Raw genomic sequence first — 15,145 nt, 5'->3', positions numbered from 1 at the left:
CTTATTGTGAGGCAATGCAGACATGGCGACTTGTGTGAAAGCCTCATCGTGAGGCACGGCGTATTATATTTATGGCGCCAAGAATTGTTCCTGGCTGTGGAGACCATCGGTCCAGTTTATCCCAACAACTCCCTCGTGTATGTACAGGCACCTTGCACGTTACGCGGGTTATGTTACCTTCCTGAAAAGCAACACAAAATTTACAAATGCACAAATTAAACATGTACATTTAAACAAGTGTAAAAATTGCGCGTTATTTTAAAAATATGCTTCGGCATTAATGAAACATTTATTTCAACAATGCATAAATCCAACATGCATAAAATGCGAGGGGCCTGGATTCCGTTCTGATAAAGAAAAGAGTTCTCAGAAAAAAAGAGCAATGGCATTGACAATCGGCAAATGAATAGTTGACACATTCGTGTCACCTTTCTGTGCACTGTTTTACTGGGTACATTGAAACTAGGTGGCTTAGCAAATTCTATTATGGTCTTTCAACTTTGTAAACAGTAACACCATGACTAACGTTGCAACTTGCCTCTACATCACACTAGTGCCCCAGAGACACAACCATGGGAGAGGAGACTGGGTTTGTGGTGGTGATTATGGTGGTGGTCTTGTTCCCCTGGAGCTCTTCCCACCCATCCCCGACTCACTCCACCTGCAGAAGCTACTGTCATGGCCTCCTCCTGCTTCTGAATGTTACTTGTCTCGACCGGACTGTGTGCTTGGATAGGGGGGATGGAGGGAAGGATCTGGAACCAATGGAAGAGTGTGATGCCAATGGAATCTGGAGAGGACCAGGGGAGGTAGAAGGAGGAGGGTGAACCACAGGGAGCAGGTAAACAGGAGCAATAAAGCCTGACCTTCAAGGTTTTGTTGCTGGTGCTGAAGGACTGCTGTAGATATCAAGATATCAAGATGATGTAGTTCTGAGTGAGGGTTTCATTGTTAGTAAGGATGAGATGATGGTGGTGCAGATGATGTTGCAAAGGTGGGGCTTCAAGCTCAGTTGGGAGTTAAGTAGGGATCCAAAGATGCAGACCTTTTGGGTTGTAACTGCGTGAACAGCTGTCCGGGACAATGGAGATGGGTGTTCCATATTCCACCTTCAATTCCTTGAGGTGTCATTGGGCATTCTAGTTGCAAGTGTCAAGTGGGGCATGGAGCTCATGCTGGCCTATTGATCCATTAGCTCCAGGCTCCATCTCATGGAGTCCATGCTGTAGTTTAAGCGGTGCAGACTCATAGCACTGGATACTCTTCAAGTCAAGTCAAGTCAACTCAGATGCTCTGGTAACCTGAGACCACCTTTTCATGAGTTCAATCTCCACAGCAAACCCACCTTGAAATACAGAACTGCATTCTCCAACAAGACATTCTCTGATCAGTCGGAATACTTACACAGACCACACAATGATGTCTCCACTTCTTACATTTTGCATGTAATCATTGTCATCCCATTTGTTTTTGTTTCTGTAGCTCTACCCAGTATTAAACCGCTTTGAAGTTCTCCATCTTCTCTTTGCTTTATACTCCATCTTTTTTCCCCTTGTCATCATTCTATTTTCCTTATCCACCTGCTTAAAGTCTGTTCATGCTTAGCAACTCTCGTTATTCGAAGAGTCACGGTGTCTCTCTCTCCACCATTGCTTCCTGACGTGCTGAATGTTCACGGTGTTGTTCGTATTTTCTAAGTGTAGATAGTGCTTAATAAATTGGCCCATTGCTCTTATACAAGCAATACTTCCTAATACTTCCATTCTCTATGACTTTCCCTGCGTGTTATATGAACTGATCGTTGCATTGGTCTTTAAGGAAAAATAGGGATTTGGGCTTGGGTAAACTTTTATCTGGTTAATTCTTTCTTTGACATTCATGTTCTTTATTTTCTTGTCCTCAGGATTCCACTGGTGAATCTGTAAAACACACGGATGTCGACTTTTTTTTTGCACACCCGTGGGACAGGGAGCAAAGAGAATCGTGTTTATTTTTGTAAGCGTGGATGCCAATAAAATAACATTATTTTATGAAGAAGAAAGTATGGAAGAGGTATTGAAGAATTGACCGTTTTGCCAGAAATTGGAATGGCGCGCAACGTTGGGTGAGGAGAACGACATGGCAGCCAAATTCCGATAAGACTGATGACCTTTCAGAAGTGTCCGCAGTGGAGATACAATCTGATGAACTAGGATCCACTACCAACAGTGCCATTAGATGCCACGTACTTAGAGACTGCAGGCTGGTACGATCCACTAACAGTACTTAACTCTTTGAGCAGCATTTAATATTTTTTGTCCGGGAGAAATAATATCTCTTCTTTCTGTAAATGGAACCCTACTCAGAAATGATATTTCCTAAAGTGGTGTTTGTTGCTAAAATTAAGTCTTGAGGCAGTGATGAGAAATTTGAATTCAGTGTATTCCACTTAAACCAGAGTGTATATCGTGTTTAGCAGAGTTAATGATTTTTACTCTTCACAATCTTGATTTATTTTTCTGATCCCCTCTTATGTTCTGGCTTGCTTCCCCCTAAAAACTTTTTATGGGCTGTGGGTGAGTATCTATCCAACCCCCTGAGAGAATGTACCAGGTTAACTCCTGGAGTTGTCCTTGATTTCTACCTCCCGATTCCTATCAGGCCTATGCCTGGGAGTCTTTTCAACACATTCCGCTGGAGGAGCTCATGACCTTTGAACTTCCATTGGGTCCAGCGTGGAGGCAGATCCTCTAGTGAAAACATGGCGGAAGAATGTTGCCATGGTGACGGATGCACTCACTGACGGCATTGCAAATCAGTGAGGCCCCTCCGTCACTTGTAGGCCCCAAAATTTATAGGTGACGATTTGGATTGGTGGATCAATTCATATTCTATGGAAGGGAACTTAATATTCTCAAATAGAAAAATGAAGCAAATCGAGACTGTTAAATCTGGTTTTCTGGTTATATTGGTGGTGACTGAAGATTAAAATGGAGAAATATCAGCCACCCCACCAATGTCCAAATAAACCCGCTGTACACTCATGAGGTCTAGCTGATAGTTTCTCGCACTTCATTGCTTGTTTTTAACCAAGCTACAAAATGGCAGAGAGAGTTGTGATCCTCTGAGGAGCAAAGGACTTTTTATGTTTCTACAGATGTTTTTTGGCAGTTTTTTCCCCTTAAAATTGCGTTGTGCAAATACCTAGAGCAATGGAACACAGATCAAAGCATCCGGCGTGGACAAGGATCTGTGTGTGGACTACGAAGACTGAATAACTTGCGCTTTGCATTGTTTTGTTGTGCAATGATGCTGTTATTGTCTTGCAAATAGTTCATAACCATGACAACTGTGGGGTTTTTTTCCTTTCAGATTACGTGAATATCTCATTATATAAATTATACTGTGTAATAAAATAAAATTTCATTCAGCAACAGGCGTTTCCCGTGGTAGAATAAGCGGGCTTTAACCATGGGCCCCGTGGAAGGAAAGCACTGTTTCTAAATGGTTTCTTGTTTAATGTTGAAAGCTAACTCTTCCCTTTGAGGTTATTTTTAACCTGGTGTCAGGGGAGGAGCTAGGTCTACAAGTGTGAGCAATTTTTCGTTGCCCTGTTCCTTTGTTCAATTTTCTCCCTCCTGCTCCAACCTTAAGACTCTGACCAGCCATCTGCCCGTTCCCTGACCTTGCCCAAGTATCCATGCTCCATGTGTTAGCAGGACCTGTGGAATGTTGTCTGGATGTATACTTTCACTGCAGAGCTACTGATGGGAGAGGACCATGAGTGAGGACCATGAGGTAAGCTTTCTGCTCCCTCCTTTACCCAAGGGATGCTGTAGCTAGATTAAAGGCAATTTTAGTTTGAGGAGGTGTTAAGTCTAGTTCAAAGAACATTTCAAAGCTGAGTGCTGGATTTTGGGGGTATGAAATGTGGTAAAATGAGCACAAATTGACGCCCTTTGACCACATTGGAGATTCAGTCTGTGTAAAACCTATGCTAGTTAAGCCTTGCCAGTTCCACTGTTCATATCCATTCTTTATCACCTCTTCCACTGCCAACAATGGACCATTGTAGGCTCCACCTTTCCTGAGTCTTCGGTGCCAGCTCTGATTTGTTCTGTACCTTTTTATACCTCTAGTTTCCCTCTCCCCCGACTCTCAGTCTGAAGAAGGGACTTGACCCAAAATGTCACCTATTCCTTTTCTCCAGAGATGCCGCCCGACCCGCTGAGTTACTCCAGAACTTTGTGTCTATCTCCGGTGTAAAGCCAGCATCTGCAGCTCCTTCCTGCACATAAAACCTATCAGCAGCTGCCCTCATTTGACTTGCACAACCAGCTGCCAACGACAAACACAATTGGGCAAAGCCCAATGTGCTGGTTGCTAAAGGGGACTGTTTGATTGGTGCCGATGTTAGGTTACAATCTCAAATAGAGGCACTACTTCTTAAGTAGAGCAGGAACTCTGGGCTAAGTTTGAAACAGGGCTCAGACAAGAATAAGATGAGAGGACTGCCAATTAGGGGTTTAAACCTTAAACCATCCCTTTCCAATCATTTACCCAGCACTGTTCTGCTAACACTGACCCTCTTTAAGGTCCTGGTGTGAATTGCACCGATCTTCTACAAAGGTGGTAGCTCACACGATTTGCTGACTAAAATATCCAGAGGATTCTTTAGTCTTTGTCTGCTAATGCTAACATGGTAAATGTAGAACAATTGGCTCCATTGACTTTAGATCCAGCACAACAACTCAAATGTCTTCTCTACCAAATCTACTCACCCTATGGCCCATTGGAATGGTCAGCTAGCTCAATCAAGGTTGCGATATGGGTGGGATTTAGACACTTCCATGGACCAAGTGGCTGAGGGCAACTTTCCAGTTTCCATCCAAATAAACACTAGTTTATTCCCAAGGCAAAATTATCGCAAGCACAGGCCCAGAATATCATCCACACCTGTTCATTACAAAAATGCATTTTATCATTCTATCCTGGCCTTTGATGTTTTTTTGTTAACTGAGAAAGGCAACCCAGATAGAACTCACGAGATGATTAATCATTTGCCATCCCAGTTGGATTAACAAGCTGTGAAAGAAACTGCCGTGTGTTTTGAGCTGAAACTCGGACAGATCTACTTAATACAATTGAAATTTGGGCCACTTCTGTTAAAAGACACACACACCCAGGCACAAACACGCGCAGGCATGCGTGCACACAGAGACACACACGCACATGCACACACGCACATGCACACACGCACTTGCACACACACGTGCACACACATGTGCACACGCACATGCACACAGACATGCGCACACACAGCCACACACACACAGACATGCACCACATTCATACAGGCACATACAGACACACAGACACATAAGACAAACACACACATACAGGCACATACAGAAACACAGACACGTAGACACACACACACACACACACAAACACACACACACACACACACACACACACACACACACACACACACACACACACACACACAGAAAATCAGTATTGAGATAAAATGCTTGTGCACTGTTTACAAGTAATCTCAAACCCCAATATTACAACTAAACCTTTTCCTGTTGCACCTTTGGTAACTGATGCCTTTGCTCCTCTTGACCACATTTGTTCATGCCACGGAATCAGATGTTTCAAAAGGCTTTATAGACTCGAAGTATCTTCCATACCATTCTTCCGAATTGTCACGATCCTTCCTTTGCCCGTCAGAACTAATATTTTGCACCAGAGAATGCCAAAGACGGAAACGTGGTTTCTGCGGGAATATCCACCATGGTTTTCCTTCTGGACAGCGATGGTGGTTGAGCAGAGCCTACAATCGAGTGCACCAGCATGACTGATAACAAGCAGGAGTAAGACTGAGACTTTACAAAAAAAAGGGAATCTCCAAGCCTGAGTTTGGAAGTCCAAAACTTGGCAGTAAACCAAGTTGGACTGATTTGAAAGTAGAAACCTCACTGTAATGCAGGTGTTGCTGAAGCCTGCTTCAGGGCAATATGACTTCAAGATTAATCAACCACCTTTTTTCTTTCCATTTTACAATTTGCATTAACCAAGATGTTGACCATTAATAACTGATTTCTTTATGCGATAGGAAAGCACCATGCTTTTAGATTATCTTTGACTTACTGGTTTGAAAGATTTGTTTTTTAACTCATCCTTTTACCCATTTTTAAGCATCACCACCCAGTTTCACTTCCTTGGTATATTTGAGTCCCCCCTCCCCCCCAGTGTTTGGACTCAAGTCTGACGTCTTCCAGGAATGTCATTGTATTTACTCAGCAGCCTCACTCATCGTAAAACAATGTCAAACTCATCATAACTACCAGGTGATCAGAATTAAAGGACGTTCCTCAGAATTAAAGAAGGAGGTGAGGAGGAATTTCTTTAGTCAGAGGGTGGTGAAGCTATGGAAGTCTTTGCCACAGAAGGCTGTGGAGGCCATCAATGGATATTTTTTGAGGCAGAGATAGATAGATTCTTGATGAATACAGGTGTCGGAGGTTATGGGGAGAAGGAAGGAGAATGGGGTTAGGAGAGAGAGATAGATCAGCCATGGTTGAATAGCAGAGTAGACTTCCTGGCCTCATTCTGCCCCTATTACTTATGACCTTATGATCATTTCGTAGATACACTCAATTTTCTTAGCGATGATGCAGTCTGCAGTTTTATACAAAGATGTATAACTCCTCTCCCACCGCACAGTAAATAATGATACTGATGTTAGTATGAACCTTGAATATGGACTTTGGTCACCCTGTTTTGCTCCGTTCCTTGTAAATTAATTTGCTAATAATCAAACATTCATAGGAATTACTTTGCTAATCCTAAAGAACCCATTCAACCCTCTGTGTCTCCACAACAATCCAATCAGTGGTAGACACAAAATGGTGGAGTAACTCAGCAGATCCGGCAGCATCTCTGGAGAAAGAGAATAGATGATGTTTCGGGTTGAGATCCTTCTTCAGAACCTTCTTCAACGTCACCTGTTGCCTTTCTCCAGAGATTCTGCCCGACCGGGTGAGTTACTCCAGCATTTGGTGTCTATCTTCGGTGTAAACCAGCATCTGCAGTTCCTTCCTACACAATCAAATCAGTGGTATCTGCAGGCGGCTACTTTGATTACAATGTAGGAAGCGGAGAGCTAAGTTATACAATGTCTTCCTTGCATTTCTTTTTAATTAATTTTGAGAGAGCAACTCACAACCCACAGATAATTATGCTCGCTATATTGAGTCAGATGGTTCATGATGGATCAGGTTACACCACATCGTCACCCCACCAGAACAACCCAGAACATTAGATCAATATGATCGGAAAATTTAAAGTCGATTTTTCCTATTTGTTATTGTGTACAGAGACCTGCAAATGTGTCCACAGGCAACACGCAGATCTTTCTCACCCCCTTAAGCAGCAACGTGACACTTTACTTACACAGAGGGAGTCCTGCACATTGGATCGTTCATTGCACCGAAGTGGGCCACACACTGGGGATTCAGTCCACGTATCTGGAATCTCACTCAGGCCGCCAGAGATGCTGCACAGAGATGGCTGTTAAACCTAGTTAACAACAGCCCAGCCTGAACGGTTTACGATACGATTCGATACGATAGAACTTTATTTATCCCAGGAGGGAAATTGATCTGCCAACGGTCATAAAAATACAAGATAAATGAAACATGAAATTAAAATGATGGGTGGAAAGGATTGGGGACGTGCAAAGATTTAGGGGGGGGGGGGGGAGGAGGTGGGAGGGGAGTCAGTCTACCCCACGATACAAGGGGACGGAGTTGCATAGTTTGATAGCCACAGGGAAGAAGGATCTCGTGTGGCGTTGTGCACTGCATCTTGTGGCAGGCAGTCTGTTGCTGAAGGTGCTCCTCAGGTTGACTAGTGTGTCAAGGATGGATGCTCCATTGGACAGTCATTGAATTATAATCATGGAGTGTGCCGCATGGAAACATGGCCCTTTGGCCCATCCTGCCCATGCCCACCAAGCTGGCATACTGGGCTAGTCCCAGTTGCCTGCATTTGGTCCATATCCCACTACCCCTTTCCGAACCACATATCTGTCCTTCCGACTGAGGTGCATATTGAAGAGGGACATGTCCCAAGCTGGGGGAGTGTGCTGTCGTGTGGAATGTGTTAAACTAGGGGACCTGATTAGACTGGGATGAATGGAACTCTGGGAGAACATTCGGCGTCAGGGCGCAAATCATGCACTTTGCAGAGTGACCTTCACAGGACCTCCTCGGATGGTAAAGCAAGTCAGAATTGCAAAATTGTACGTCTTGATAACGATGAGCAAAAGCCTGCAACCAACCATGTGCTGGAGAAAGATACCTTACTTTTGTTTTATGAACTCCTTCAGGCGCCAGAGGCAAGTAAGTGTGCTGTCATGGATTGATATGGGTCCTGAACATCCCCAAATAATTTGAACAATGTCACTGTGGTTTAATTGCTTTGGCAGTAAATACCGATTGACATTTTGTATGAACAAGAGAAAACAATACTTTTTTTTCAAAATTGTGTTTACGCGGTTTTACACTCTCACTGAATACCTCTCCTGCATTTTAAAATTGTAACGTGTTACTCTAAGAACAGTTTAAAGTATTGTGTCCGTTGAATAATACTTGTTTTTTAAAAATCATTTTGGCTCACAAAAGGTGAAATTCTTAGCGTAAAATCTGGTCTATACACTGCACTTCAAACTGGCTTTACAGCTGCAAAGTGACTTGCCCACCGCCGGGTTCATTTAAAAATATATTTTACTTAAACGCAAAGCAGCTAACTATAAGGTCAGAGATTAATGACAACAGTGCTATCGATATACTTGTGCCAGATTGCTTTCTTTGGTATTTCAAAAGCAGGCATTATCACATCGTAAACATGCTCACGGAATAGTCCTCGCTTCACTCCGTTAACAGCTTCTTTTAACATGGTCACTGTGAGGGGCCATGAAACAAACCACCAAAATGCTTGTAGATTAATGGCAAACAATCTCTACCTTATAGGAAGTATCTTTTGTACAAACTGCGACATATAGCCCATATTGTACGCTAAGTTTTGACGAGGAAGAAAACCTTTTGCTTTCACCAATTTTTTCTGTTGCAACTGAATGGTACATTCTGGTGAGGGGAACAAAATATATATATATACTTAATATATATCCATCTTCCAGTGAGAGCAAAGGGGCATTTTTTTCCTTGAGGAAACAGTTTAATTAGAGGATGGTTTCTATTTTGTCACTTCTGTAATTCTGAACTATATGTTTGAATGCACTGTAAACACAACCTGTACCAATTCTCTTGTGTAAGTTTAGTACTCTGATGTTGCTATTAAACATGTTTAACAACAGTTCCCACTGCCTTGTTCAGTTTAGTTTGGAGATACGGCATGGAAGTCGGCCCTTCAGCCCACCAACTCCGCGCCGACCGGCGACCACCCATACTCTAGTTCTATCCTGCACGCCAGGGACAATTTGCAGAAAGCAATTAACCCACGTCTTTGCAATGTTGGATGAAACCGGAGCACCCAGAGAAAACCCAGGCGGTCACAGGGAGAATGTGCAAACTCCATGCAGGCAGCAACCGTAGTCAGGATCCAACCCGGGTCTTTGGCGCTGTTAGGCAGCAACTCTACCACTGCGCCACCGTGCCGCCCTTACCAACTGTATGTAGCAAACCTGAGCCCTGGTGCAGGTCCATGCAGCAGGTTCCAGAGCCAGGACCAAGAAGTCAGCCAGGATGATGCCTAGATTCCAGTTGTTTATAAGCTTCAGGTAGTTCCCTGCGTGTGAGTAAAGAGTGGGAGAGATGAGGAGCACCGTGACATAAGGTCCAGAGGAAACATGAATCGGAACAGAGGATAGATGCACAATGTATGTGTCGGTAGGAAACATTGAACAACATACGTACAGACGAAAGAGAGCACTGTACACAGCCCAGGGTTTAGAAGACAAAGTATGGTTACAAATAGGCCAAAGTCCGCAAAGGCAGCTAAGATAAAGTAAACATGACGAGTATAGAGATTGAGGCGTTTACACAGCATTTGATAGATTGAAATGTACAGCGTGGATACGGGCCCTTCACCTCACCCAGTCCATGCTATCACCTGTTCACACTAGTTCTATGTTGTCACCTTTCGCATCTACTCCCTACTCATTAGGGGCAATTTAAAGAAGCCAATTAACCTACAAAACGCACGTGTTTGGGATGTGGGAGGAAACCAGAGCGCCTGGAGGAAACCCATGTGGTCACAGGAAGACATGTGGACAGCACCCGAGGTCAGGATCGAACCTGGTGCCCTGGCGCTGTGAGGCGGCAGCTCTACCTATTATGCCACGGTGCTGTTCTTGGGCAACTATGCTGCCCTTTGTATAGTTAGGGGCGAGTGTATGCAGAATATGCACAGATAGAATAAAATGTACAAAGCACTTGAGTGGGATGGGAAATGCAGAGTCAGTTAAGAGGATGAGGCACAACTTATCCAGCAAGGAAGAGGAAGAGAGAAATTAGAATGAAATAAATGTAACTTGGTTCATTGACAGAAACAAGCCCTCGTTGAGAAGGAGAGATGGGCATATGAACACATTTGTTGATTTGCTCTCTCTCTCTCTCTCGGGCTTCCTGTGGGAACATGAAGCTGCAGTGGTATTGAAGGCTGAGCAGCACACGGAGGGGGAAATGGCCCGTTGCAGTGAACCAACACAAGCATCTCCAAATGGACCGCTGCCAAGCTTCTGCGTTTGGAAAACAAAAGGCAGCAAGCCTGGCCTCCCCACAGCGGGGTGGACCTGAGAAACTAAAGCCAAGGGAAGTTCCAGGCCCTGTGGTGAACAGGATCAGAAAGGTAATTGTCTTGTTTCTTTTTCCAATTCGTGCTGCAGCACCTGTAAGTAAGTGGCGAATCTGTGAAGGTCACTGAGTGGTTGGAAATCCTTTAGCACTAAAAATGCTCAACCTGTGTGGTGCTTGTACTCTGTAAATATAGAAAATAGGTGCCAGGAGAATGTCATTCAGCCCTTCGAACCAGAACCGCCATTCAATATGTTCATGGCTGATCATCCAAATTCAGTACCCCATTCCTGCTTTCTCCCCATACCCCTTGATTCCCTAAGAGCTATATCTAATTCTCTCTTGAATACATCCAGTGAATTGGCCTCCACTGCCTTCTGTGCTGTCAGATTTAACCGAGGCATCTCCTCACCAGGGTAAAGGGGTTTTATTTTGTATGGAATCTGAGTGGATGGGGAATGGCGGCAGATGCTTTGGCCCCAGGGTAATTCAGTGTGAGGTATGATTTTAACTTCCTGGTTTCAATATGATTGCTTCCTTATCGTAAGTCATAGGAGCAGAATTAGGCCATTCAGCCCATCAAATCTACTCATGGCAGATCTACCTTCCCCTCTCAACCCCATTCTCCTGCCTTCTCCCCATAACCCTTGACATCCTCACTAATCAAGAATCTGTCCATTTCCGACTTTAAATTACCCATTGGCTTGGCCTCCACAGCCGTCTGTGACAATGAATTCCACAGATCCATCAACCTCGGACTAAAGAAATTCCTCCTCATCTCCTTTCTAAAGGTACGTCCTTTAATTCTGAGGCTGTGCCCTCTGATCGCTCTCCCACTAATGGAAACATCCACTCCGCATCCATTTTATCCAAGCCTTTCACTGTTCGGTGAGTTTCAATGAGGTCCCCCCCACCCCCCTCATCCTTCTAAACTCCAGTGCGTAAAGGCTCAGTGCCGCCAAACGCTAAAGCAATCATCCCCGGGATCATTCTCGTAAGCCTCTTCTAGACCCTTTCCAACGCCGGCACATCCTTCCTTCAGTTATGGGGTCCAAAACTGCTCGCAATACTCCAAATGACTTTTCCCTTGATATGTTGAACTGCCCTACTGTGTGCTGGCTACCACTGTATAACAATTGAACTTTTTATATATCGGTCCATAAGTGGCAGACATCCGGAATTGATTTGCATCCAGTTAAATCAGTGCATTGTGGCCAATCTATGCTCAGCAAGGAGTGAAACAACTTGAGCCTTTCCTAGGTTACACAGGACAGTGGTTCAATTGAAGCTCTCCATTGAAACTTTAGTTCTACGTCTTAACTGAAGTGGGCTTCATCACTTTGTATTGCTGCAGTATCAATGGAAGTCTCGGCCTCAGCTTTCCAGACTTGGTCCCACCGACCCAATATATATGTCGCATGTCTGTAGCCTTCCAGCTTGGTCTTCGGCCTACTGCAGAATTGGTTATCAACTGCCAAAGATACAGCTCTGTATTTTTTAAATGTTGGGTTTCTATGCTTCTATGTTATTCTTTATTCGCACTACTTTGATTATTATGATCCCAGAAAATTAATTAACATTAAAATATTGTAACTGTGATAATTGGCCAAGCGTTTCATTCAAAGGCTTTATTTCAATGGCAATGGATTTTTAGTTAACTTCACACGGAATGATTTATGTGAAATCGAGATATTTGCAGTACAAACACTGGTGGATCAAGTGAACATTTGGCTGAGAGGTAACAGCCCAGCGTTAAATTCCTGAGGGTATATTTGAAATGAATAAATAGTACATTAAGAACTTTGAGCAAATACTACATGTATTCGATGTGTGAGTAGGGGAGAGAGTGGCCCACCTTCTCTCAGCAGTTGGATGAGGGAGAGGCCTCAGTTAAAATGACAAAGAGTTTGCACCATCTCTGGGGTGGCTCATTGAAATCTCATTGGATAATGTGGGCTTGGCCCACTATACAGTTTAGTTTAGTTCAGAGATAGACAATAGACAATAGGTGCAGGAGGAGGCCATTCGGCCCTTCGAGCCAGCACCACCATTCAATGTGATCATGGCTGATCATTCTCAATCAGTACCCCATTCCTGCCTTCTCCCCATACCCCCTGACTCCGCTATCCTTAAGAGCTCTATCTAGCTCTCTGTTGAAAACATTCAGAGAACTGGCTTCCACTGCCTTCTGAGACAGAGCATTCCACAGATTTACAACTCTCTGACTGAAAAAGTTTTTCCTCATCTCTGTTCTAAATGGCCTACCCCTTATTCTTAAACTGTGGGCCCTGGTTCGGGACTTCCCCAACATTGGGAACATGTTTCCTGCCTCTAACGTGTCCAACCCCTTAATAATCTTATATGTTTCAATAAGACCCCCTCTCATCCTTCTAAATCCCAGTGTATACAAGCCTAGTCGCTCCAGTCTTTCAACATACGACAGTCCCGCCATTCCGGGAATTAACCTAGTAAACCTACGCTGCACGCCCTCAATAGCAAAAATATCCTTCCTCAAATTTGGAGACCAAAACTGCACACAGTACTCCAGGTGCGGTCTCACTAGGGCCCTGTACAACTGCAGAAGGACCTCTTTGCTCCTATACTCAACTCCTCCTGTTATGAGGGCCAACATTCCATTGAAGCGTGGAAACAGGCCCTTCGGCCCATCGGGTCCACATCGACCAGCGATGGCGCTATCCTGCACACGATGGACAATTGCCGATTTTTACAGAAAACTATTAACCCACAGACCCGCACGTCTTTGGAGTGTGGGAGGAAACCGGCCAACCTGGGGAAAACCCACGCAGGTCACGGGGAGAATGTACAAACACCGTACCAACAGCATCCGTAGTCAGGATCTAACCCGTGTCTCTGGCGCTGTAAGGCAGCAACTGTGCTGCTGCGCCACCGTGCTGCCCCACAGTTCTCCGCGTTACTTCCAGAGCTGTGCTCTAATTGCAGCCGTCGCCTTGCTCGTTTGCATTTTTAATAGCCGTGCTTTCTGTCTTCTCAGGTGAATGGTTTGTTGGGGCGGTGGTGAATAAGACGGATGGAGTGTCACTAAGCCAGGAAACAGGGCCCGAGCAGTCTTTGGGATTCCAAAGGCCCAGGTCAGTGCTGCTCTGTATCGCTCCCTTTGTCAAAGTTCACAGTGTCCTTTATAAATGCACCATCTCGAAGTGTACCCAGCATTGTCACCCAATGCCTCGGAAGTCTAAGATGCTGGTAGATGCGATTTAGAGTGCCGCCAAGACAATAGATGGGAACCCCTTTACTGGAGCAGTCTATTCAGGCCATAGGACTCACGGGTCCCGCTGAGTTACTCCAGCACTTTGTGTCCAACTCAGGGCAAAGGTTCGGGATAACTTTTCGTGCTTAGCTTTGGTGGATAGAATGAAACTCCACGTTTGCCCAGTCATACAAAGGCATGGCCACATCTTCCCATCTCCACCCCTTTCTGCTTTCCGCGGAGACCGTTCCCTCCGCAACTCCCTGATCAACTCGTCCCTTCCCACCCAAACCACCCCCTCCCCAGGTACTTTCCCCTGCAACCGCAGGAGATACAACACCTGTCCCTTTACCTCCCCCTTTCGACTCTGTCCAAGGACCCCAACTGTCTTTCCAGGTGAGGCAGCGGTTCACTTGCACCTCCTCCAACCTCATCTACTGTATCCGCTGTTCCACGTGTGGACCCCTGTATATCGGCGAGACCAAGCGCAGGTTCGGTGATCGTTTCGCTGAACACCTCTGCTCAGTCCGCCTAAACCTACCTGATCTCCCGGTTGCTCAACACTAACTCCCCCTCCCATTCCCACACTGACCTTTCTGTCCTGGGCCTCCTTCATTGTCAGTGTGAGGCCCAGTGCAAATTGGAGGAACAGCACCTCATATTTCACTTGGGTAGCTTACACACCCTTGCAGTTTGAACATTGACTTCCCTAACTTCAAATAGCCCTTGCTTTCCCTCTCTTTCCATCCCCTCCCTCTTCCCACTTCTCCCACCAGTCTTACTGTCTCCGACTACATTTTATCTCTGTACCATCCACTCCCCTGACATCAGTCTGAAGAAGGGTCTCGACATGAAACGCCACCCATTCCTTCCCAGCAGAGATGCTGCCCGTCCCGCTGAGTTACTCCAGCATTTTGTGTCTATCTTCGATTTAAACCAGCATCTGCAGTTCTTTCCTACACATGATCTGTGATCAATTTGTTTTCAGCAGGTCTGCCCTAGTTCCCCTGCTCTCTTGTGCAACACAAGCCCAGAGCAAGTTTACATTCACCTCAGTCAAACGCAGCAGACAAACTATTGATTGAAGTTCTCTTGAAATATACGAAAAGTGTTT

General features: G+C 44.9%; 1 protein-coding gene across 6 annotated transcripts in view; it reads left to right on the top strand.

Moving 5' to 3' along the window:
- The window catches only part of ajap1 (adherens junctions associated protein 1), a 237,146-nt gene extending 231,654 nt beyond the window's left edge, over nt 1-5,492 (top strand). For all 6 annotated transcript variants that reach the window (XM_078425014.1, XM_078425015.1, XM_078425012.1 and 3 more), the window contains one exon: nt 1,904-5,492. Coding sequence is in view for 1 of the 6 variants with exons in the window: in XM_078425011.1 (XP_078281137.1) it covers nt 1,904-1,925 (22 nt within the window). In the remaining 5 variants the exon portion in view is untranslated. The remainder of the gene's footprint in view (nt 1-1,903) is intronic.
- Nucleotides 5,493-15,145: the final 9,653 nt, after the last annotated feature.

This window comes from Rhinoraja longicauda, chromosome 30 (genome assembly GCF_053455715.1).
Source record: "Rhinoraja longicauda isolate Sanriku21f chromosome 30, sRhiLon1.1, whole genome shotgun sequence".
Classification (NCBI taxonomy): domain Eukaryota; kingdom Metazoa; phylum Chordata; class Chondrichthyes; order Rajiformes; family Arhynchobatidae; genus Rhinoraja; species Rhinoraja longicauda.
This window is presented reverse-complemented; position numbering and strand designations above follow the sequence as displayed.